General features: G+C 43.3%; 1 protein-coding gene across 2 annotated transcripts in view; it reads left to right on the top strand.

Moving 5' to 3' along the window:
* Positions 1-26,237, top strand: part of rexo4 (REX4 homolog, 3'-5' exonuclease) — a 61,379-nt gene that overhangs the window by 6,233 nt on the left and 28,909 nt on the right. For both annotated transcript variants that reach the window (XM_060935775.1, XM_060935776.1), the window contains exon 3: positions 20,973-21,271. In XM_060935775.1, coding sequence (XP_060791758.1) covers positions 20,973-21,271 — 299 coding nt within the window. The remainder of the gene's footprint in view (positions 1-20,972; positions 21,272-26,237) is intronic.

Here is a 26,237-nt window from a genome sequence, read left to right as displayed (position 1 = left end):
TCAAAATTTGTCCTGTGCCGCACTGCTTTGCGGCGGGTCCCGCAGGAGTGCAGGGCTCTAACCCCCAACTGTCCACATGGGGCCGCCCTGCACAGGAATGATGCGATGAGACTCCAACCAGACACGGCACCAGGATAGACTAGGCAGGTCCGAGGAGCAGAAGAGGTCAGCATCTCGATCCCAGGACCGACATGTAACTCAGAGGGACAGATTTGGGGGGGAGAGAGAAAACACAGGTTGTTAGGTATGCCCAATGTCACCTGAATAAGTAGGAACAGTATACTTATTGCACCGAGTACAAGCAGGGACTCTGGCAACTAATGCCGCTTTTCCACTACAAACGCGGCTGAGCCGTGCCGTGCCGAGTCGAGCTGAGTCGGGCTGAGCGGGGCTGTTGGAGTTGCATTTCGACTACAACCGCGCTGAACCGTGCTGGCTGGAAGTGGGTGGACACATTGGGTGGAGTTAGCGAAAGTGGGTGGACGTCATGTGATGTCGTTAAGCAACGCAAACGGTGACATCAGTGACAGTGGCGGAACAAGTCAGAGCCGGGCCGGGGGCGGGGCAAGTGACCGGGCCCTTTATTAAAGCTTATCATAACATAATTTTAGGCTACAAAATGTCCGCAACTGCGGTGTTTACCAATTTCAACACTACCGGGTGCAACTATGTTATTTAGTACATCAAGTCCTTCAAACGAACATGTAACTCAGAAACAAAAAACATTAGGATACTGTACATGGCTCATAATAAAACATCAATAGCCTATACTGCGCACATTATTTGAAGGGCATACGAATGAGCGCTCAGAGGTTGCAACGGTGACAGGAAGAGTCAGAAATAAAAGGAGGGCGGTGCAAACCTCACTGAATGCACTGTGTTTACCAATTTCAACACTACGGGGTGCAACTATGTTATTTTGTACATTAAGTCCTTCAAACGAACATGTAACTCAGAAACAAAAAAAACATTAGGCGACATACTGTACATGGCTCATAATAAAACATCAGTAGCCTACTGCGCGCATTATTTGAAGGGCATACGACGAGCCTTGCGCTCCGCGAACTCGTCCACGATGCTCTGTATGTCACTGATTCAGTGATCTTTTCAGCGGTAGTCTCACGACCCGAATAGTAAACAATAAACATGGAGGACATGGAGTCGTTAGTGTTGCTGGTCTTGGTGCTGTGGCTTGTTGTCACCGACAACGCGGACAGATACTGGCAAGAGCGTATAGATGAGGCAAGGCGCATAAGGCTTCAGAAATTCTCGTAATTCGTAATTCTTCTTCTTCCGGGTTTGCGGTGTTTACAGATCCCAGCGCGCTCGCGGGGCGTGTGAGGACACTCCTCCTCACCAATCAGTGCACAGGGGAGTGTCTGCTCACGCCCCCAGCCTCACTCGGCACGGCTTGGCTTGCTTCAGCCCCACTCCAAAACGGTGCGAGTTTTAGGGGCTAAGCAGGGCTGAAGCGAGCGGAGTCGTGCTGGTTTTTGGTAGTCGAAACGCGAGCCGTGTCGGGCTGAAGTGAGCTGAAGCGAGCTGAAGTGAGCTGAAAAAGGGTAGTGGAAAAGGGCCATAACTATGACATCATAACTAAAAGGGGAGAGCCAGAAGGTAACACAGGCATGAGGGAGCCCTGGGACATAAAGCAGCCAGCCACTACACAGTCAACAAACTCGAGTGAGCAAGCGAGTGGGGACTGACAGCATCCATACATCCCAGTTTACCAAAGCACTCTGAGGACCCTCCAGATCTACTCCTTTACCTCATAAACACCATTAACAAAAGGCTTGACTAAACAGATAGGTTTTCAGCCTAGACTTAAACACTGAGACTGTGTCTGATTCCCGAACACTACTTGGAAGGCTGTTCCGTAACTGTGGGGCTTTGTAAGAAAAGGCTCTGCCCCCTGATATAGCCTTCACTGTACGAGGTACCAGCAGATAGCCTGCACCTTTTGATCTAAGTAGGCGTGGCAGGTCATAGAGGACCAGAAGTTCACTCAGGTAATGTGGCACGAGACCATTCAGTGATTTAAAGGTCAATAGTAGTATTTTTATAATCAATACGAAATTTGATTGGGAGCCAATGCAGTGTGGATAAGACAGGGGTGATGTGGTCATATTTTCTAGTTCTAGTAAGGACTTTTGCTGCTGCATTTTGAACTAACTGGAGCTTATTTATGCACTTATTGGAACATCCAGACAGTATGGCATTACAATAATCCAACCTGGAGATAACGAAAGCATGAACTAGTTTTTCCACGTCATGTAGTGACATTAAATTTCTTATCTTAGCAATATTTCTGAGATGAAAGAAAGCTATCTGGGTAACGTTATCAATGTGAGTTCTGAATAAAAGACTGGGGTCAATAATCATTCCAAGGTCTTTTACTGCTGCACGCAAGGAAACAAAAAGGCCATCCAGAGTTACTATGTAATCAGAAAACTTGCTTCTAGCTGCATGTGTTCCTAATACAAGTACTTCAGTCTTGTCAGAGTTAAGCAGAAGGAAGTTAATAAGCATCCAGTGTCTAATGTCCTTTACACATTCCTCAATTCTATTAAGCTGGTGTCTCTCTCATCATCAGGTTTTGCAGAAACATACAACTGTGTGTCATCAGCATAACAGTGGAAACTAATAGTGTTTATGAATCCTATCACCCAGAGGTAACATGTATAAGGAAAAAGCAGTGGACCCAAGACAGAACCTTGTGGAGCACCAAACTTTACCTCAGTACGTCTAGAAATATCACCATTTATATCAACATACTGATACCAATCAGTTAAATAAGAGCTGAGCCAGGAGAGGGCTGTTCCCTTAACTCCCACAACATGTTCTAGTCTATCCAGAAGAATGGAATGATCAGTGGTATCAAATGCTGCACTAAGGTCAAGCAACACAAGTAGCGAGACACAGCACTGATCAGACGCCAACAGTAGGTCGTTTATTACTTTAACCAAAGCTGTCTCTGTGCTATGATGAGGTCTGAATCCTGACTGATGCATTTCATGGATGTTATTCCTATGTAAATAGGAGCATAACTGCTGTGCCACAGCTTTTTCAAGGATCTTGGAGATAAAGGGGAGGCTTGATATTGGCTGATAATTGGACAGCTGACAGGGATCAAGGTCAGGTTTTTTTAATCAGGGGTTTGATAACTGCTAGGTTAAAGGATTTGGGTACATAGCCAATCGTAAGAGAAGAATTTATTATTTTTAGAAGCGGTTCAGTTACTTCAGGTATTATCTGTTTTGAATAGATGTGTAGATAAGGGATCTAGTACACAAGTTGAGGCTTTTGATGCCGAGATTAATGAAAGTAATTCAGTTTCTTTTAGGGGAGTAAAACATTCTAATTGATGATCTGATAGGTATATTGTCTGACCTTAAATTAGTAGTTTGAGTTTTTTGTCGGATATTCTCAATTTTGTCATTAAAAAAAATTCATGAAATCGTTGCTACTACATACTACAGGTGTGCATGTGTCTATAGTGGACTTATTCCTGGTTAATTTTGCTACAGTATTAAATAGGAATCTAGGATTATTTTTATCTTTTATTAGGGAGGAGAGATATGTTGATCTCGCTGCACTAAGAGCTTTTCTATACTTCAGGAAGCTCTCCTTCCACGCTAATTTGAACACTACCAACTTTGACGCCATTTACATTCCAATTTTCGAGTGTTCTGTTTTAATGTGTGAGTGTCGTCATACCAGGGTGCTAATTTTTTGTCTCTGACTATTTTCCTTTTAAGAGGAGCTACATTATCTAAAGTAAAACGGTTCTGCAGGGGCTGACAGTGACCCAGTCAAAGTTGATAACTCTGGGAGATCATTTATAAAGCTCTTTGCAGTAGTTGACGTGAATGTACGTTTAATACAGTAGGGTGGTGAGGTGCATATATTATTACTCATAGTTTGAATGAGATGAGATAGTGATCTGAGAACTTCAGACTGAAGAAGTATGACTATATTTTCTATGTTTAACCCGAATGTTAGTATTAGATCGAGGGTGTGACCACCATTGTGGGTCGGTCCTATGACATTCTGATTAATCCCTACTGAATCTAAAATGGACACAAACGCTGTTTTCAAAGGGTCTTCTGGGTTATCGAAGTGAATATTAAAATCTCCGACAACTAAAGCTTTGTCTAAGGAAATAACCAGGTCTGAGAGAAAATCTGCAAATTCAGAAAGAAACTCGGAATATGGCCCCGGGGGCCTGTAAATAATAAGTAACGGAATTAACCGGGTAGACTTATTTTTCGAGGCTACATACATTTAGTATGAAGAACTTCAGATGTATTAAATTTATAACCAAGTTTTTGTGTTACACCTAGATAATCATTATAAATAACCGCAACGCCGCCTCCTCTGCCAGTTAGATGAGGCTGATGTATATAACTGTATCCAGGAGGACTCGCTTCATTTAATGCTATATATTCATTTGGCTTAATCCATGTTTCAGTTAAAGTACGTTAAACTCCTGATTCGTAGTGAGTTCATTAACCATTAGCACTTTAGATGTAAGAGATCTAATATTTAATAGCCCCACCTTTAGATCAAAGGTGCTGGCAGCAGCTGTACAGTCAGTATGATCTAATTTTTTATTGATTATGTTACTGGAACAAACTCTCTGAATATTTCTACCTTTTTGTTTAGCTCGAGGAACAGACACAGTCTCGATGTAATGGACCCTGAGTGACGACACTGTGCAGCTAGCAGACAGTCGGTTTAGCCTGTTTGTCTGCTCCCTGGCCTTGGCTCTGGAATGTCAGAAATTAACTAGGCCTGATATGGAGTCCCTCCCAGATGAGGCAGTCATATGTTTACATTACAAGAAAGTCTACTTAGACTTGTACTCAAGTCTACAAAAGAAGTGTTGCAACCCATATAAAGTACACAGGGATGCCAGGAGAAAAGGTTTGAGAATAGTGACACTAAACCAAGCTAATGAAATAAATATAATGATAGGACATCAGATTGTTAAGGCTGGTGTGAAGCTGTGTACTGTTGGCTTCTTCAAACCAGGACCTTCAGCATGCACTGGGGCGGTTTGCAGTCGAGTGTGAAGCGGCTGGGATGAGAATCAGCACCTCCAAGTCCGAGGCCATGGTTCTCGACCGGAAAAGGGTGGCTTGCCCTCTCCAGGTTGGTGGAGAAGTTCTGCCTCAAGTGGAGGAGTTTAAGTATCTCGGGATCTTGTTCACGAGTGAGGGAAGGATGGAGCGTGAGATCGACAGGCGGATCGGTGCAGCCTCCGCAGTGATGCGGTCGCTTTACCGGTCCGTTGTGGTGAAGAAGGAGCTGAGCCAAAAGGCGAAGCTCTCAATTTACCGGTCGATCTACGTTCCGACTCTCACCTATGGTCATGAGCTTTGGGTAATGACCGAAAGGACAAGATCGCGGATACAAGCGGCCGAAATGAGTTTCCTTCGCAGGGTGGCTGGGCGCTCCCTTAGAGATAGGGTGAGAAGCACAGTCACTCGGGAGGGGCTCAGAGTAGAGCCGCTGCTGCTCCACATCGAGAGGAATCAGCTGAGGTGGCTCGGGCATCTTTTTCGGATGCCTCCTGGACGCCTCCCTGGTGAGGTGTTCCAGGCATGTCCCCCCGGGAGGAGGCCCCGGGGAAGACCCAGGACACGCTGGAGGGACTATGTCTCTCGGCTGGCCTGGGAACGCCTCGGTGTTCTTCCCGAGGAGCTGGCCGAGGTGTCTGGGGAAAGGGAAGTTTGGGCTTCCCTGCTTAGACTGCTGCCTCCGCGACTCGGTCCCGGATAAAGCGGAAGAAGACGAGACGAGACTTTTTTTGTATTAAAAACACTTTTTTTTTTTTTTTTTTTTAATAATTGGTCAGATGAAATATGCTAATTTTTTGAGATAGGGATTTTTGGTTTTCCTTTACTTTTTTGCCAAAATCATCAATATTAAAACAATAAAAGGCTTGAACTACTTCAGTTGTGTAATGAATCTAAAATATATTAAAGTCTAATGTTTGAGTACATTACAGAAAATAATGAACTTTATCACAATATGCTAATTTTTTGAGAAGGACCTGTAGTCATGAAATTAAAGATTTTTTTTTTTTTAAAGAACACTAACCTGAATCGGATCGGATCGGATAGAATTTTAAAGAATCGAAAAGAATCGATTCTTAATCCAAAAAAAATCGAAAAGAATCGATTCTTAATCTTCAGAATCGGATCGATTCTTGAAATTTGAATCGATTCCCAGCTCTAATCTGTACTTGTGTATTAATTTTTTGGCAATTTATGACTAACTTCACTACATTTGAAAGACAAATTCACTCCACTACATTTTCTATCAAAGTCCTTGTTGCTTTGAAAGTGGATTTTTTTTCCCCCTTTTTCTAAAACGTGATGGGCTGTCTCAGTGTCACGTGCGAAAAAACCAATCACTAGGGTCATGTCCATAGACTATATAAAACCAAGATCAATGATTTCTCAGCAGCTTTATTGAACACAATCAGTTGATGGCAGAATGGAAGAGGTGGTTCTTCTACAGAATGCATGCACTCATGGCTATAGCGAGAATCCATGTTTCAGTTTTCTGAAAGGAATAGTTTTGTTTCATTTTAAATGTGTAGGTGGAATTGGGATTAATTAAATTATAAATTATGTAATTGATAATTGAATTAATCAATTTATAATTAAAGATCAGTCTCATAAAATCTTAAATTATTAATCTTAATATTCACTGTGAATGGTTACATTCAAGATTAATGGTAACTCTGCATTAGATGGGAAACCCAGTTGTATACAAAAGCTAAATTTGAAGGAAAAAGGAGTTCTAAATAGTTGACCTTGTGAATAAACAACAGGAACAAGTAAAATGTAATTCAATTTGATTAGCTTTTATTTGTCTACTACTCACTAATAATAATCTCACAAAATACATTCAATGTCGGGCAAAGGTAATAACAAGGCACAACAATGGAACAATTACACCTGGGCCATAGGTTTGGGGCAGGAGAGAGAGAGAAAGAGGAAAAGAGAATCCCTTGTGTGTGTGTGAGACTAGGGAAAGCCGATGTGTGTGTGTGTATCTGTGGGCAAAAGGTGGGCAAAAGACTGACTGACTATGGGCAAAAGGTGGGGTACACCCTGGACAAGTCACCAGGTCATCACAGGGCTGACACAGACACATGGATTAAAGTTTTTCATCGCTACGACGGATTTCCGTCAACTGGGAGCGCTAAAGATCAATAATGAGAGTGATGCAGATCCGAGGAAAAAGGGGGGGGTAGGCCCATAGGTCTGACACCGATGTGATTTAGAACTTCTCTAAGCTGCTGTGATTGCCTGTTGTTGACCCCTTTCTTGTGCTATGTTTGAGTATATGTAAAGGAAGAAGTTGTTGCGCTAGATAGGCCTAAATAAATAAATACAGCCTACGCTACTGTCTAGTCCCGGGGAGGCTCGGCGTAGGCAGCAAGTCGCTGTGCTCGGCTTGAGTTTCGTTTCTATCGGTGGCTCCAGCCCGACTTTGCACACTCGTAACTCGGCCAGGGGAGGTCCCAGCCTCTCCAAACTTGCAGGGATAAGAATTTTCCGCCGATCGGCGGATTTCTGACTTTTTCAGACCAAAATGATCGTTTTTGAGATCGATGTAAATCCGTTGAGAAATTTTCGGGGGGGTATGATTAACGATCTGTGGTCACCTTATAACGCAGACATCCCAAGTCTCCCAGAGCTTCCGGGAGTCTCCTGCATATTGATGGAAGCGAGCAAGAGCGTGCGCGCGCAACATTAAGGTCTGCATCACGCATCTTAGAATGTGCGCGCGCGAGGGAGACTGTGTGCAGTGTTGCCAGATATTGCTGATGTTTTCCATCCCAAAATATGTTCAAAACCCGCCAAAATGCACTTAAAACCACCTAATGTGGCAACACTGCCTGTGTGCCTGTTCATGTAGCGCATGCCAGACAAAGAGCATCCTGATTGGGTTACTCGGCAAAATAAGCCAATCAGCTTTCAGTGTGGGCGGGCTTTTATCCCTTTTCTTGAGGACCGACCGGCATAGCAGAGAGAGAGCGCGCGCCCCAAAAAACGAAAGTACAAAACCCACTTCAGCTCAGATTACACAAAAGAATCTCCCTGTCTAATAAGGGTAGAAAATAATGACAGTTTCGCGCGATGTACTGTTTGCAGCAGTGATTTCAGCATTGCCCATGGTGGCTTAAATGATTGTAAAGGACATGTTGAGGTGAGGAATGTCATTTCATGTGCATTATAGGTCTACAACAGGCTGTCATGAAAAGACCAAACTTATTGAAGATTTCCGTAAAGTAACAATGTATGAATATACATCATGTATATCAAATACACATCATATATAAGTGTGTATCTTTTTATAAATGAGGTTAGCTTGTCTAATGTAGCATGTTGCGGAGAATCATAGTATCACATCTATATTTCTGATAAAATTTTAGGTATGATACCGTGTATAACTCTCCTACTTATTGCTCATTTCATGGGGGGGGAATTGTTGGGATGTGCCGCGCGGGAGCGTCTGCCCACATTTTTTTTAGGCCGAGATGAACTTATAGTTTTTGATTTAAAAAAAAATTTCCAATTTGTAATGCCCATTGTACATGCCTGTTCTTTAACTCAAAATCACCACCTCGATCTTCAAATTGACCGTATGGCATATGCATTACATTACACAACATCCTGTCCAGATAAAACCTAGTTAGTACACACAACAGTTGAAAGGGAAGTGATGAGTGATGTTGAATGTTGCCTGCTTAATATGCAAGAGCTCCTGCTACCATGATAACATCAGAAGAAAGCTTCAGAGAATTATGACAGAACTTTTTTTTCTGGTTTGCACTTCATTGTAAAGGATTAGAGTATTCAAAGACATGAATAGCAAGAATGCAGAAATATAATACTGTAGAGCTCGTTTATATTAAAAGGTGCATTGATTTTTTGAAATCATCAAATGTGAATTGATTAAAAACAAGTCTCTTGTACCATATTAATCATTTTCACCTGGTAGTCCACCAAGAAGGGGAATTTATTTCCAAATACATTGCAACTTTTTGCTGATAAAATTAATGATTTGGGGGTAAAAAAAAAAAAAAATAGCCAAAAATCATTATGGGCCCCGCCCCCCGGGCTATGGGCCCCTGGGCCATGGGCCCTGCCCTGGTTTTTTCAGACTTTTTAAATATTTTTCATTCTCATCCCTGAAACTTGGCAGCCAGCGACCTCTGCCCTCTCCCCAACGAACCAGCGCTGCCAGGGTGGGCCAGCCCCACGCCTCGGGACGCGATTCACCCCGAGGCGAGCCGCGGCGCTCCGCATCAGTTTCCTTTTAACGGCGGCTCCACTGATGAAACAATTTGGCTGTCCTACTGCTAGGCAACTACTTGCCTACTACTAATACTAGGTCTATTATTGTTGTAGTAGTAGTAGTAGTAGTAATAATAATAATAATAATGATATTTGCATATTGAAAGGTGATCAGGTGAAAAATCTAAACAGCCCTGTTGAAGCCGCAGCAAGATCTATGCTATTAAGCCTTTTGTAGGTTAAACAGGCTTCGGCAGACAACGTTCTGGAAAGGCTGTGTTTTTCTTTGGTTTGATTAGCCTATGATTTAATCTTTAAACATTATGGTTTCAGCAGTTCGCTTAAACATTGGAGACTGCAGAGTCGGGCTGCAAGATTTCCCGACACTTGTTTAAGATGCCAAACTTCATAGTAAGGAGAAAATAATTCCACAGTATTTAGTGCTTCGTCAGTCTCAAAAATTAATAGTGAAGGAGCAACGCGAATTAAGTCTCAAAAAACCATCTCGTAGGCCTATATTTTACATTTTCAAAAAAGTCCGGAATTGGAAGTCAGTCAGTGGAGTGTAATGAAGTGTCTCATTCACTCAGCACAAAAGGTCAGAAAGCAGTGGAGAAAACAGCTATTGCTTAAATAGGCTACTTATGGTTTACATTAGTAATTTAATGTATGTCGCAAATTCATTGATTTAAATAGATAAAGAAGCGAATACTCCGAAGCTCAAAATTCAGGAAAGTGGCTCTGGTGTCGCAAGTGCACAAGAACAGTTATTTGAAAGTTAACCTAATGAATTTGTGCGCGCGATTTCATGAAGAACCGGGACAATTGGCATTCAGTGAAAGATTCACACCTATGACTCACAATTCGCGCGCGCGCCCTCTCGCCCACTGTTGCTTCGTTTTCCCGATTTACACGAGTGTCTGAAGATGGAGTTTTCAGAAATCTCCACTCTGCCCAGAGTTTGCGAAAGTAGCTGTTTTCAGTGACTGAAACCTCCGTATAGGTGTGAATGAGAGGTGCAACCGAATAAATAAATATGCGTCTTTTTTTATCCGGCTACATGTAGGCTATCACTGCGCAAAGCCTCTAATGTTGAAATGGTAGTAATATTTGTTAAAATAATAGTAGGCTAATTTCCACATTAATTGGTAAAATGGCCCAAGGGATGTGATGGGGGGGATGGCCATTTTATAAGGGGGATGATTTGAGATTTTTATTTCAGAAGGGGGATGCCATCCCCCCACATCCCCTCTCAACTCGAGTACTGCGTATAAGGCCATATTTCACCGGACATAGGCCCTTCGATTTCCATCACTAGAGCGCGTCAAATTACTTTCGGTTTTGCCAGCATGGACGCGCTTCTTTTAAATGAAGGCACAGATGTGTCAGACATCGACAAAACGGTAAAAAATAAGTGGAGATGGGCTTGGCGAAATGAAATGGGCGATAATGGCAAGCTCCTGCTGCTGTGCCAAGGAAAAAGAAACAAAAGCAGGCATCAGGTGTTGCCAAATTAGATGCCTTTGGCTTCACTGCAAAGAAGCAGAAAAAGTGAACTTTTCACTTTTCTTGTGTCCTGTCTTTATTTCAACAGATTTTCCTATTTTTCTTTCTGTTCCACTCTTCTGAAAGCATGGTTCAAGTTCGACTGCACTTGCACTTTTCTCTGAACCACTGTTGTGCATTATTAAAGTATTGTTGAAATAAATTTGCACTTTGCGCTGAAAACTTGATGTTTCATCATGAATAGCCAGTAATGACGGTGGTAAAGTCTTGCCTTAGCTTTAGTCATTTGTTAAAATTATGTAAATGTACTTTAAGTAGGGGCCTAGGGGATAATGGACAACACGGTGTTTAAAATTTGACGCATCGCTGACATGGTAGGGGCCAACGACATGGAGGTTTTTTTTTCAGTCAGATGATTTTTTTTTTTTTTGCGCTTTAATCCATGCAGACAACCATTCACACTCACACCTACGGTCAATTTAGAGTCACCAGTTAACCTAACCTGCATGTCTTTTGGACTGTGGGGAAACCAGAGCACCCGGAGGAAACCCACGGGGAGAACATGCAAATTCCGCACAGAAAGGCCCTCGCCGGCCACGGGGCTCAAACCCGGACCTTCTTGCTGTGAGGCGACAGCGCTAACCACGACACCACCGTGCTGCCCTGGCAAAATTATATTTCATAGCTGCAGTTTCATGAAAACTTTGCATTGGTGCTTTCTCGATTTTCAGCCTGTTACCTCTAAATAAATGTTATGTATTATTCACTAAATGTAATTTACATATGCTCTGTTTATTCATACTGTCAAATCACATGTTTCTCTGATATTTTCAGGTCAAGGTCAAAAGTCTGAAAAACTATCAAAATAGACAAATGTAATTTTCACCATGAAATAATGTTTTTGGCTCATAACATGCTATAAACTACCCCAAATACTGTGTATATACCCTTTCGACCTGAATCAATGGTCAGATTTGACCTGCTTTCTGAGGTCAGGCAGGTCATTTTCAGTTTTTATGCACTAATAATGTCTGCTGTTTACATGTCCAGATAATTTAGGGGGTAAACACAATCTTCAGTGCATATTGTAATGGAAATAAATGGCAAACAGTTGGAGTTTCTATAAAATTATACAGAACAAAGTTTTATTTGGAAAGAGAACTATATCAGATTTGGTTGTCTATGTCAGAAGAGTTGTTGTCAGGCTTTTAAAAAGTGTAACTGGTAAATAGTGCAGTGAAAGTGGAGATTTGGATGTAGTGTTTGCAAGAAGAGTAACATTTACAGAACTGTCTGTAACTGGGTAACTGTCTGGCATGATTTTCTGTGAATATTTGCCTTTTTTTTGTAAAGATTTCAGGAAAGTTGTGAGCAATGTTGTATTTGTAGGAAATATATCTGACAAATGTACAGGGTGTTTCAAAAAAATTTTGATATTATTTGAGATGTAAATATCCCAGAAACTACATAGTCTAGGCAAATTATACTGAACAGGCTTAATGTTGAGCAATGTAAGATTTATTCCTTAAAATTTGATTGAGAAATTCAGAGGCATGTGGAGTCCGTGAACGATTTCACAAATTTTCAATATGCGCACCGCCTGAGACAGACACACACAGACAGCCTTCCTCTTTTGAACTTTTTGTGCTATGTCCAAATCTGCATTGCAGTTGGTGCATTTTTAGAAAATTGTACTTTTACAATACAATTTTTAAAATACAATTGTAATTGTATTTTTAGAAAATAGTAAATGCACGCAGCACAAGCTTGTTAGACTGTGTTTGAGCATACTGTGACACATAAAATGCCTTTTCTTTCCCAGTGAATGGCATTTCTGCACCTAAAAAGATAAAAACAAAAAGCATCTGACCTGTTTCCATGCATGCTGTTAAAATTTGAGGTCAATTGAACGAGGATTGACAGTTATTGGATTGTGAAATGAGATCACATTTTTTGAAACACCTTGTAACCTTTTATTTAAAAAAAAAAAAGGTTTATTTTCATTTGCAGTTGGAAATGTACAATATAGTCTACAGCATATTTGGTCGCTAGTCTGGCCATGTAAATTTTTTTTAAAGCTATTTCAGGGTTTCCCATACATAGACCATTGTGTGGCACAGCGCCACACAATGGATTCCTATCGCCACACAATCAGACTCGCGATTTTGAAAAAAAAAAATCCATTGTGTATCGTTCCGTTCATTCATAGTGCTCTTTCTTCTCGTTCACATGCGCGCGCACACCCACACACAGAGGCGTGTCCACAGGCCTTCCGTTGCGCATACGCAGACTGCGAGTAGGCCTGTTAGGCTAATTAAAAATAACGCAGCCTTCCCGATTCGCCTTCCGACCCCTTATTTTAAAAGGTAGCCTACGTCGTGCTCATGATGAGCTTTATCATAGCCTTCTTGGCTTACAGGAAACGGACATCCCTGAGTCAGGCTATAAACCAGTTTTGATGCATACAGTAGCAGCTTGATGCGAGGAACTGGCCTTATTGCCTTATCCTGTTTATCCCGCTTCAGCAATGACTTCCCTAACGATAGGGCACTGGAGTTTGTTTGTTTGTTTGTTTGTTTGTTTGTTTGTTTGTTTGTTTGTTTGTTTGTTTTTCAGGAAGCCACGCAGAATTAAATGTTCTGATAGGGCATGCAGGCTTTGCACCAATTAGGGTAATGCTTTTTCATTATTGTTAGTTGCCTTGGTGTTACCTTAAGTGGTTTCTTACATCTAATTATGATTTTATTATTTTGTTACATTATACTATTTATTTCATTTTAGTATTGGTTGAGGTAAGTGTTGAGTTCAATATTTAAAATGAATCCTCCAGCTTGTTTTTTGCAATTTATTCCTTGAATGTCAACTAAAGAATGATTGAAAGATTGCCACCAAAAAGGCAAAAAACTAAGGTAAAAACCAGAGATGCACCGATTGACCAGCTGCTGATCGGAATCGGCCGATTTTCACGCGATCGGCCATGACCGGCGACCGGCCGGTCAAAATTAAAATATGCCGATTTTCTACCAATCAAAACTTGTGTATCACATCTAGAGATGAAAGTGGAAATACTCGTAATTCGCAACTAAAGACTGCAGCTACACTGGCAGCTTGAACATGCTTTCTAGTGCGATTGTGTTGCGCTTGCGCAGAGTCAGTCCTGTGCGCCTAACGAGCTTCGGCGCACGTGCCGTTAACAAAAAAAAAAAAATTCACTATATTTGGATATCCAAATATAGTGATTTTTTTTTTTGTGCCAGATATTGGATGTGAAAAGAAAACATTTGTGGTTGTGTGAATTTCCCATTACAGGAATTAATACGTTAGCCTATTACCAAACATCTAGTTAGATTTGTACAAAGAGAAAGAAAAAAATGTCTTTTTGTTTGTTTTACAACCTTGGTTGCACTTGATTCCATTGGAAATTACTCTACAAATACACATTTGACAAAGATGGTAGAATGGCTATGGTATAAGTATGACTGGAAATTATTTTGATATTGAATGAAGAAATGGGTTGTTCTATAAGGCATAAGTTTTCAGATCTAAATAGGCTTATGAAAGTGTGTTCCATAGCAGTAGGCAAATAATATATGAGGGGGAAGTTGTTTTTGTGCCAGATATTGGATGGGATAAGAAAATATGTTTGTGTGAATTTCCTATTTCAAGAATTAATATGTTAATACCAAACGTGAAGAAAGATTTTACAAAGAACAATGTCTTTTTGTTTGTTTTCAACCTTTGAGGTGTTGAAAATTTATTACTGAAAATCTGGCAGAATGTTGTATTAAAGAAAAGATAAAAAGAAAATAGTCTTTGTGTGTGCTGTGAAGTGGTTTGAAAAAATGAAATCGGAATCGGCCAAAATCAGTATCGGCAGGTCACACTCCATGGAAATCGGAATCGGCCCAAAAAATTGCAATTGGTGCATCTCTAGTAAAAAATAAACTTCAATTTTGGTGAGTAATTTTCATAAATTTAAAAGGACAGGTTTTCCACCAACATCAAGCCCAGCAAACTAATGGCCTGCCCTGTAATGTAAAGTTGGGTCGAGGAATGAAACCAGAAAGGGTTCTGGTAAAAATTGTTTTAGCTGCCTTCTCTTAAAGGAATTTAGATTGAACTGAATAATCTCAAATGCTTCTTGTAGCTTTAAAATAGTCCCAGCAGGTGACTCTGAAGAAAAATACTGTGTGTTTGAACACCGCCCGCTGTAAACACTTTGCATACACCCCAATGACCAACTCCACCGACCGCCACGACACCACCGTGCATGATTCCCTCATGGGCACAGTGGGGCACCACAAATTGCTACCTGGTCTGTGGGAAACACTGTATTTTTATTTGGTTTTATATACATGTTACTATTTTCATTTCAGTAAGATTTTAATGTAAACAGGTAAATGACAAACACAAACATTCTATAAATGTTAAATATATTTAACATTTTAATAATAAATAAAAATGTGGCCCTTCATACAGTAACCAGACATTTTAATTCTTGACATGATGCAAATGGTTAACACCCTAAATTAATTTTAATACTCATTAATTTTTAACTGAAACCGTTCTACAGATACTTTGAGGATACATTTTTCTAAATGTGTGATAAATCCGTCTGTAAAGACGGTCACTTACAGGGCTGTACTTGCCGTCAATAGCGGCGACCGTCCTCAACTGAGGCTAGAATGACTTGCGAGCCATTGATGCGAGGCGCTTCAGTGTGAGATCAGTGTCCATGAGGCAAATGGTGCTTGGCACGAGGCAAACAGCACAAGGCTGTTAATGTTCATGGATGTGATTTTTCCGCGAATTCACGGAATTCCGCTTTTTTCACCTCAAAATTAAAAAAAAAATTTTTTCCGATTTTTCACTCAAAAATCCGCATTCATATCCTATTCGTTCCGACTTTCGGTAATTCCGTCATTGAGATGAAACGAGGTACGTGATTGGCCCATCGCTCTGTACCAACCAATGAACGCGCTTGTTAGATAGCTGTACGTAAGCTCGCTTCAAACAAAGAGTTGAAAGATGTCAGCCTCCGTGATCGAGCGTAAAGATGCACCTGATCATTAGTTTGGTGTGTGTGTTTTTAAAGTAAATAAACATGGGGAAGAAGAAAAAAACAACCCAGCTCATTTCTTTCCCCATAATAAACCTGTGAGTGGTGATGGTGTCACTGCACGTGCGACAGTTGGGTATGTTTTCGCGGGGTGACGAAGGTTGCCGTGGCAACGAGGCCTCGCGCCATCTGTTGCTTCCTGGATGCGCATGCGCACGCTATGAAAGCTGTGGTGAAAAGGTTAGCATCGGAGGCTAAACCTTCTGAGGAGAAAAGAAGGGGCGGTTTTTATTTGTTTGTTTTAGTTACGTCCTAAGAAACAGCAGTTTAAATCACGGCTCTAGTTTACAAATCAAAATGGTTACTCAGTGAAAACAAAAAAGCTAGAGAGAGGGGGAGTGGTGGGAGTTTAACCCGGGAAAGTGAGTCTGTGAGGCGGCAGTGATGCTTGACCCCTCCCGCCTCCTCTCACTTTACCTCGGAGTCTCTGCCAACTTCATCACAGATTATTTCACCTTTTTCACTCGAAGTTAGTTTTAATTTTCGCTCAAAACTTTTCCCACAGCGTGGATGTAAGGTAATTATACACAATTTTGATTTGTTTATTCAATATTAAAATGTTAGTGCAAATAATACATACTTGCCAACTTTTCAAAATTCTCATGAGGGAGAAAAGTGCATGAAAGACATTTTCAATTGGCTGAGGGTCTGATGCGCGGTTGAAATGATAACAGTGGATCCCAATTAATTGCAAACACATTTTTTGTGAATGTTGTTTAGTGAAAAAGTGATTTTTATTCTTGCATATGAAAATCCTCAAGTGAGTGAACACTGTACAGTTCTGTATATGAGTCAATTTCACAGAAAATGTTTTTTTTTTTTTTTTTTTGTCCGGACGTGTTCTTGTTTACATTTTGAGATTTCTAAAACCTTTTTATGGTCTCATATGATAAAACATCTCTTCTACCTTGCATTTCAAAATTTGTCTACTTTGGTTCATAAATGTGTATTTTGTAGCAAATTTTAGGGTCGAAAATGAGCAAAAACGGCTGTCCCACTGAAAAGAGACTTTTTTTCAGACATGATTCTTCATGTTAGACAAAGGTGGAATTGAAACTTTTTCATGTTCAACGACAAGACTGTGGAAACCACAATGGACACATGTCACAAATTGAAAATGCCATTAAGAAAAGATATTTTTGCAATGTTTTTTGTTAATTTTTGTACCTGTCCCAGAGGTTTGTGTCAGTTCTGTTACCGTGATTAATCACATAACAAAAATAAATGCTCCCAAAAGCCATTATTGAAATTATTTGTTGCCAAGGATCTACATATTCTCACCTTTTATATGGATGGCAGAATGAACTGAATCTGAGAATATTTACTTAAAAATTTCAGTTTTGGTAAGTAGTCTATGCATGACTAATTTTTTTTGTGTCAATCCCTGTCTAAACGGGGTGTGCAGTAACTTAATCAAATATTAGAAGTTGCCATACATAAGAAGCAAACCGGGAGACTACCAAGAGCAATAGAGTTTAATAAATAATGGTGGATGAATTCTTATGTTGCATCATGTTTATTTGAAAAGGCACATTTAGGTATGTTCAACTTCTACAGTAATTGAAAGTATAAATTTTGTTTTTCCTTATACAATTTTCTATTTATTCTAATGCAGATGATTTAATTTAGAATGACATTTTTAGGTTTCATGTTTTGGCTTTTTGTCAGTTAAGAATCATTGAATTTACTATAGGGGCTCAGAGTTGCATGTTGACCATTAAATTGGCTTGAATTTGTTAATCATGACAAGTTTTTTCTTGTGTGTTTGCTTGCCATTTTAGTACAATTTTTAAGTCAGAAAACCCCAGGAGCTTCGGGGGGCTTCGCCCCCCTTGTCCCCCCACCAGGGCGCTGCCCTGGACCAGCTGGGGGCCTGCGGCCCCCAGACCTCCGGCTAAAATTTTCAGATAATTTCACCAGCCCCAAATCACATCCCTGAATGTTGTCTTTGTTTTGAAATAGATGAAGACTCAAAATTGTCATGGACAATTTCAGACTTCTAGTTGTTAAATAATATAGTAGTTCAATATGCAATGTCTAGCAAAAGTATTCATCCCCTTGGTGTTTGTCCCGTTTTGTCGCATTACAAGCTGGAATTAAAATAGATTTTTAATGGGGATGAGCACCATTTGATTTACACAACATGCCTACCACTTTGAAGGTGCAAATTTTTATTTTTATTTTTGGTGACAAACAATAATTAAAATGGGGAGGGGGAAAAAAGAAATCTGGAGTATGCATTGGTATTCACCCCCTTTCATATGAAATCCCTAAATAAGAGCTGGTCCAACCAATGAACTTCATCTCATCTCATTATCTCTAGCCGCTTTATCCTTCTACAAGGTCACAGGCAAGCTGGAGCCTATCCCAGCTGACTACGGGCGAAAGGCGGGGTACACCCTGGACAAGTCGCCAGGTCATCGCAGGGCTGACACATAGACAACCATTCACACTCACATTCACACCTACGGTCAATTTAGAGTCACCAGTTAACCTAACCTGCATGTCTTTGGACTGTGGGGGATACCGGAGCACCCGGAGGAAACCCACGCAGACACGGGGAGAACATGCAAACTCCACACAGAAAGGCCCTCGCCGGCCCCGGGGCTCGAACCCAGGACCTTCTTGCTGTGAGGCGACAGCGCTAACCACTACACCACCGTGCCGCCCCCCAATGAACTTCATAAGTCACATAAATTAGTTAAGATCCACCTGTGTCGGTGTCATATGATGTCTGTATTAACCAACCTGTTCTGGAAGGACCCTGACTCTGCAACAGTATTAAGCAAACGTGAAAACCAAGGAACACTCCAAACAGGCCGGAGACAAAATTATGGAGAAGTATAGATCGGAGAAGGGTTATAAAAATAAAATAAAAAATCCGAACTTTGAATATCCCACAGAGCACCGTTAAATCCATTATAGCAAAATGGAAAGCATATGGCACCACTACAAACCTGATGAGGTTGCCCACCAAAACTCGCAGACCAGGCAAGGATGGCATTAATCAGAGGTGCAACAAAGACACCAAAGATGACTCTGAAGCACACGTGGAAGATGCTTCTCTGGTCAGATGAGACTAAAATTTAACATTTTGGCCATGGGAAATGCCATGTGTGGCACAAACCCAACACTTCCCATCTCCCTGAGAACACCATTCCAACAGTGAAGCATGGTGGCGGCATCATGATGGATTGCAGTAAATACAGGGCAGTTTTTGAAGAAAACTTGTTTGAGTCAGCCAGAGGTTTGAGACTGGGACAAAGGTTCCCATTTTAGCAGGACAATGACCCTAAGCATATTGCTAAAGCTACGCTGGAGTGGTTTAAAGTGAAACATTTAAATGTCTTGGAATGGCCTAGTCCAGTGGTTCTCAAACTTTTTTCACCAAGTACCACCTCAGAAAATACTTGGCTCTCCAAGTACCACCATAATGACCAACATGAAAATATAGTAGCGTAGTAAGTCTAAGTATTCATTAAAAAGAAGGCGGAGGTTTTATTTATTTAATATTGTTGGCCACTGTAACATTACACACAGTACTTTGAACAGTAACACTGTGTTTAAATATAGGAAAATAAAACACTGTACTTAAATAATGAATCAAATAAAATTAATTGCACATAAAAGTTTAACTCTCTGGCAGCTTTCTCTCCACACATGATATGTGTCATCTCTTTGGCTAATGGTAAACACAGCAGTTCCCCGATTGTGTGCGGCTTACCGGCTCTGGCGATCAGGAGGCTGGCACGATAAGAAGCTTCCTGTGCTTTGGCTACAGGTGTACCATAGGACAGAATGGTGGACTTGGACTGCTTCAGTTCATCACGTTTTCGTAAAAAAAAATCCATTGGTTTGTGTTTGGTTGTAAGATGCCGTTTGAGATGCAATGGTTTCATGGACTCATTGCTCAGAACGTCCCCGCATACAACACACTGCAGCCTGGGCAGCTCCTCTGTCCCGCTCCAAATGAATCCCAGTTTTATGTATTTTTCGTCATACTTCCTCCTCACTGGTTTCTGCTGTTTGCTAGCAGTTCTGGGGCTGTTTTTGCCACTGTCGTTAGCATCTGCGCTCAGCTCACACACGTCCTCTTCAGTTCTCCCTCTCTCCTGATCCACGCTCCCATTCGCGGATTTAAGCCACGACAGTAATTTTGTCCTACTCGTCATAATTAGCAAAGCCACCTCCACCTTTTCCCATCACAGCCTAGTCTACCAATGGCGGATAACTGTCTGTCAGCGGAACCGGCGGGAATGCGTACGTGTGCTACGTATGGCTACCCAGAAGCACTTGCAAACTTTTTTAAATTATTAACTTAATTTGTATTTCCTTTCATTTTCTTGTCATCGGTTGATATTTTCATCCATTCGGATATTATGGATAGTATTTCACTTTTTTTAAATTTATATTTAATTAAGTGATTCTTTGGCGTACCACTAGAATGGAGCCCGCGTACCACTAGTGGTACGCGTACCACAGTTTGAGAATCTCTGGCCTAGTCAAAGCCCAGACCTCAATCCAGTTGAGAACTTGTGGCATAACTTGAAGATTGCTGTCCACCAACACATCCCCTCTAACTTGAAGGAGTTGGAGCAGTTTTGCCTTGAGGAATGGGCAAAAATCCCAGTGGCTAGATGTGCTCAGTTAATAGAGACATAACCCAAGAGACTTGCAGCTGTAATTGCAGCAAAGGGTGGCTCTATAAAGTATTGACTTTGGGGGGAGGAAGATCTATGCACACTCTCCAGGTTTGTTTTTTCATTTTACTTTTTTTTGTGACAATTAACTTACACCTTTTAAAGTAGTAGGCATATTTTGTAAATCAAATCCATTTTACTTCTAGCTTGTAATGTGACAAAAGAGGACAAACACCAAGGGGAGTGAATACTTTTTGCAAAACACTGTAGGAGCTAACAGTAACTTGAACATAAATGTTAACAGACTAGTTAAAAATGGAGATTAATTTCTAGTATCTTTAGTGTGATAGCATGTATTGTGTAATTTGATGTTTCTCTGTGTTGCAGGTGCTCCACTCAGCAGATAATTCAAATGCAAAGAAGCTTCAGTTATTACCAATTAAAGAATCTCACAAAGCTGCACAGAGCACCAATGACGGCACAAATAAACCAGGACATAAAGACTTAAATAAATCATTAAACAGGTTAAGAACGAAGGTATCCGAAGTGGCTGGAATGGAACAAAGTGGGAATCATCCTAAACAGCACAAAACTGAGAAGAGAAAAATGAATGATGCTGAGGGAGGACACAAGAAACAGACAGACAAAAGGAAGAAAGTTGAAGAGGTGGAAAAGAAGCCAAGAGAGTATGTATACCTGCTTTCAAGTGTATATAATGCCTTCTGATAATGCTTTAAAATGAATATCATTAGTAACGGCCAAAATGAATTAATAAAGCAGGGGAGAATTTTTTTTTTCCCTCATCAAGCACAAAACTATCGATAAATCATGGCTTCTGGATCTCGGAAAAAGGCAGCCTTGCCCCACGGCTAATCTTGCCGTTTCACGTGGAACCCCGGTTATCTGGGTCATTTCGTTTCATGGGACTCCATGGTTGTTTACTCGCTGAAATTGGATATTGTTGGAATCTTACAAAAATAAGGATGGCAAAGCGCTGCATTGTTTGGATGTTCAAATCCATATACAAGACATTTCAGTTCATGAATTTCTGAGAAATGACACGAAAGTGACAGTGGGTGAGGTTTGTGCAAAAGAAGCGGGCAGATTTTGTCTCACCTGCTGATGATAAATTTGATTCATCAAGTGATTCACCACCACCAGAACGACCACATGGGAATTATTGGAGCAAAAAAGAAACCCATTTATTTCATAAATGACATTTGATCTGACATTTGGACAGTTCAATTCCCCTATTATCGCCCACTTCATATTTTCTTTCAATAATTACACTAAGTCTCTTGTCTCGTCTTCATCCGCTTTATCTGGGGCCGGGTCGCGGAGGCAGCAGTCTGAGCATGGAAGCCCAAAATTCCCTTTCCCCAGACACCTCGGCCAGCTCCTCGGGAAGAACACTGAGGTGTTCCCAGGCCAGCCGAGAGACATAGTCCCTCCAGCGTGTCCTGGGTCTTCCCCGGGGCCTCCTCCCGGGGGGACATGCCTGGAACACCTCCCCAGGGAGGCGTCCAGGAGGCATCTGAAAGAGATGCCCGAGCCACCTCAGCTGATTCCTCTCGATGTGGAGGAGCAGTGGCTCTACTCCGAGCTCCTCCCGAGTGACTGTGCTTCTCACCCTATCTCTAAGGGAGCGCCCAGCCACCCTGCGAAGGAAACTCATTTCGGCCGCTTGTATCCGCGATTTTGTTCTTTCGGTCATTACCCAAAGCTCATGACCATAGGTGAGAGTTGGAACGTAGATCGACCGGTAAATCGAGAGCTTCGCCTTTTGGCTCAGCTCCTTCACCATGACTGACCAGTAAAGTGACCGCATCACTGTGGAGGCTGCACCGATCCGCCTGTCGATCTCGCGCTCTATCCTTCCCTCACTCATGAACAAGATCCCGAGATACTTAAACTCCTCCACTTGAGGCAGGACTTCTCCACCAACCTGGAGAGGGCAAGCCACCCTTTTCCGGTCGAGAGCCATGGCCTCAGACTTGGAGGTGCTGATTCTCATCCCAGCTGCTTCACACTTGACTGCAAACCGCCCCAGTGCATGCTGAAGGTCCTGGTTTGAAGAAGCCAACAGGACAACATCATCTGCAAAAAGCAGAGATGAAATCCTGTGGTTCCCAAACAGGATTCCTTCCAGCCCCTGGCTGTGCCTAGGAATTCTGTCCATAAAAATTATGAACAGAACCGGTGACAAAGGGCAGCCCTGCCGGAGTCCAACATGCACTGGGAACAGGTCTGACTTACTGCTGGCAATGCGAACCAGACTCCTGCTCCGTTCGTACAGAGACCGGACAGCCCTTAGCAAAGAGCGCCAAACCCCATACTCCCGAAGCACCCCCCATAGAATACCACGAGGGACACGGTCGAATGCCTTCTCCAGATCAACAAAGCACATGTTGCCTGGTTGGGCAAACTCCCATGAACCCTCGAGCACCCTATGAAGGGTATAGAGCTGGTCCAGTGTTCCACAACCAGGACGAAAACTGCATTGTTCCTCCTGGATCCGAGGTTTGACGATTGGCCGAATTCTCCTCTCCAGTACCCTGGAGTAAACCTTCCTGGGGAGGCTGAAGAAGTGTGATTCCCGTATAATTGGAGCACACTCTCTGGTCCCCTTTCTTAAAAAGAGGGACCACTACCCCAGTCTGCCACTCCAAAGTTACTGTCCCCGACTGCCACGTGGTGATGCAGAGGCATGTCAGCCAAGACAGCCCCACAACATCCAGAGACTTGAGATACTCACGGCGGATCTCATCCACCCCCTGTGCCATGCTGCCGAGGAGCTTGAAAACCACCTCAGTGACTTTGGCTTGGGTAATGGACGAGTCCACCTCTGAGTCATCAGCCTCCGCTTCCTCAATGGAAGACGTGACCGTGGGATTGAGGAGATCCTCGAAGTATTCTTTCCACTGCCCGACAATGTCCCCAGTCGAGGTCAACAGCTCCCCACCCGCACTGTAAACAGTGTTGGCAGAGTACTGCTTCCCCCTCCTGAGGTGCCGGACAGTTTGCCAGAATTTCTTCGAGGCCGACCGATAGTCCTCCTCCATGGCCTCACCGAACTCCTCCCAGTTCCGAGTTTTTGCCTCCGCAACTGCCCGAGCTGCGGCATGCCTGTCCTGCCGATACCCGTCAGCTGCCTCAGGAGTCCCGGAGGCCAGCATGGCCCGGTAGGACTCCGTCAGCTTGACTGCGTCCCTTACTTCCGGTGTCCACCACCGGGTTCGGGGATTGCCGCCACGACAGGCACCGGAGACCTTGCGGCCACAGCTCCGAACAGCTGCATCTACAATGGAGGTAGAGAACATGGTCCACTCAGACAAAATGTCCCCCCCACCTCCCTCAGAAGCTGGGAGAAACTCTCCCGGAGGTGGGAGTTAAAGACCTCCCTGACAGAGTGCTCGGCCAGACGTTCCCAGCAGACCCTCACCATACGTTTGGGCCTGCCAGGTCTGTCCGGCTTCCTCCTCTGCCAGTGGCTCCAACTTACCACAAGGTGGTGATCAGTTGCCAGCTCAGCCCCTCTCTTCACCCGAGTGTCCAAGACATAGGGCCGGAGATCCGATGAAATGACAAAGTCGATCATCGACCTCCGACCTAAGGTGTCCTGGTGCCACATGCACTTATGGACACCCCTATGTTCGAACATGGTGTTCATTATGGACAAACCGTGACTAGCACAGAAGTCCAATAACAAAACACCACTCGGGTTCAGATCGGGGAGGCCGTTCCTCCCAATCACGCCCCTCCAGGTGTCACTGTCATCGCCCACGTGAGCATTGAAGTCCCCCAGTAGCACAGTGGAGTCCCCAGTCTGAGCACCTCTCAGTACCTCTCCTAGGGACTCCAAGAAGGCCGGATACTCTCTACTGCTATTTGGCCCGTAGGCACAAACAGCAGCAAGAGCTCTCTCCCCGACCCGAAGGCGCAGAGAGGCGACCCTCTCATTCACTGTGGTAAACTCCAACACATGGCGGCTGAGCTGGGGAGCAGGCCCACACCAGCCCGCCGCTGCTCACCATGGTCGACTCCAGAGAAGTGGAGAGTCCAGCCCCTCTCGAGGAGCTGGGTTCCGGAGCCCAAGCTGTGCGTGGAGGCAAGCCTGACTATCTGTAGCCGGTACCTCTCAACCTCCCGCACAAGCTCAGGCTCTTTCCCCCCCAGCGAAGTGACATTCCATGTCCCAACAGCTAGCCGCTGTGTTTGGGGATCAGGCCGTCGAAGCCCCTGCCTTCGACTGCCGCCTAATCCACACTGCACCAGCCCCCTACGGCTACCTCTGTGGGTGGTGAACCCACAGGTGGTCGGGCCCACGTCACTGCTTCAGGCTGAGCCTGGCCGGGCCCCATGGGCCAAGGCCCGGCCACCAGGCGCTCGCATACAAGCCCCAACCACGGGCCTGGCTCCAGGGTGGGGCCCCGGCTGCGCCATACTGGTACCCCTTTTCCACCAAATCAGTTCCAGGCCTGGTTCGGAGCTGGTGCTGGTTCACAACTCGTGCAACTTGCGAGCCAGCTGAGAACCAGTTTGCTTTTCCATAGCTCGCGGGGCTAAGCGGAGCCACGTCATTACGTCGCTGCATACGTCATTACGTCGCTGTATATGTCAGTTACGTCGCTGTATACGGAAGTTATGGCGCTACGTTTGCATAAACCTTGGCGCGAATATCAAAGCAAAAACAACACGGAAGAAGCAGCAGCGGCAACAACAATAATTAATAATAAATTACTTCGCGTTTGTACAGCTGCTGCTTCTCGTCGCTTAAAAATGCCGATCTTTCGCGGTCTTGTTATTGTTGTTGGTCTTAACAACAACCCCCCCCCCCCCCCGCTGACGTAAGCAGTTCTTTTCTCTGGCCCAGCAGAGAGTTGGTGCTAGCCTGGAACCGGTTTTTCTGGCCCCAGAGCCAGTTCTTTGTCAGTGGAAACAGAAAACCCGGTTCCAAACTAAGCACTGGCCCCGAACCAGCCCTGGAACTGCTTTGGTGGAAAAGGGGCATGGGTGACATCATGGTCCTTGATTTTTATTTTATCCATAAGGGTTTTGGTGAACTGCTCTTGGTCTGGCCTGTCACCTAGGACCTGTCTGCCTTGGGAGACCCTAATAGGGGCATAATGCCCCCAACAACATAGCTCCTAGGATCATTCAAGCACACAAACTGTGCTGCTGTAAGAGGAGCATGAGGCGGAGCTTTAGGACTGACATTAGCTCCACCTACTTGCAGCAGCTGTATGACACGCTGGGGTAATGCAGTGTGGTCACTCTACATGCTGCGGCTCAGACACTGCTTTAAGGACAGTGAAAGGAGCTCAGTGTGACCCTCAAGCCCCAGGGGGCCTCACTGAGCTTTGGACTAAAATGCCCTTCTGAGGGCAAATTAAGGACTGATCAGTCAGGAGCCTGTTGAGCTCTGACGTTCCTCAGCCTGTCAGGATGCTATCAGCTCACAGACTTCAGCCTGAGGTGTCTCTCTCAGGGAGGAGGGCTTCCTCTGCTGGAGCACCTGAACCTCTCAGGCTGTCTGTTAATCACTGAAGTGGGGCTGCGTGAGCTGGTGTCTGTGTGTTCCTAGCTTAAGGACGAACACTGAATAAGTGTACGTTTTAAAGATTAAATTTCTGCATTTATTGAGGTACATGT

The sequence above is a fragment of the Neoarius graeffei genome, chromosome 12, assembly GCF_027579695.1.
Source record: "Neoarius graeffei isolate fNeoGra1 chromosome 12, fNeoGra1.pri, whole genome shotgun sequence".
Lineage (NCBI taxonomy): Eukaryota > Metazoa > Chordata > Actinopteri > Siluriformes > Ariidae > Neoarius > Neoarius graeffei.
The sequence above is the reverse complement of the archived record's forward strand: the minus strand, read 5'-3'. Positions and strand labels throughout refer to the sequence as shown.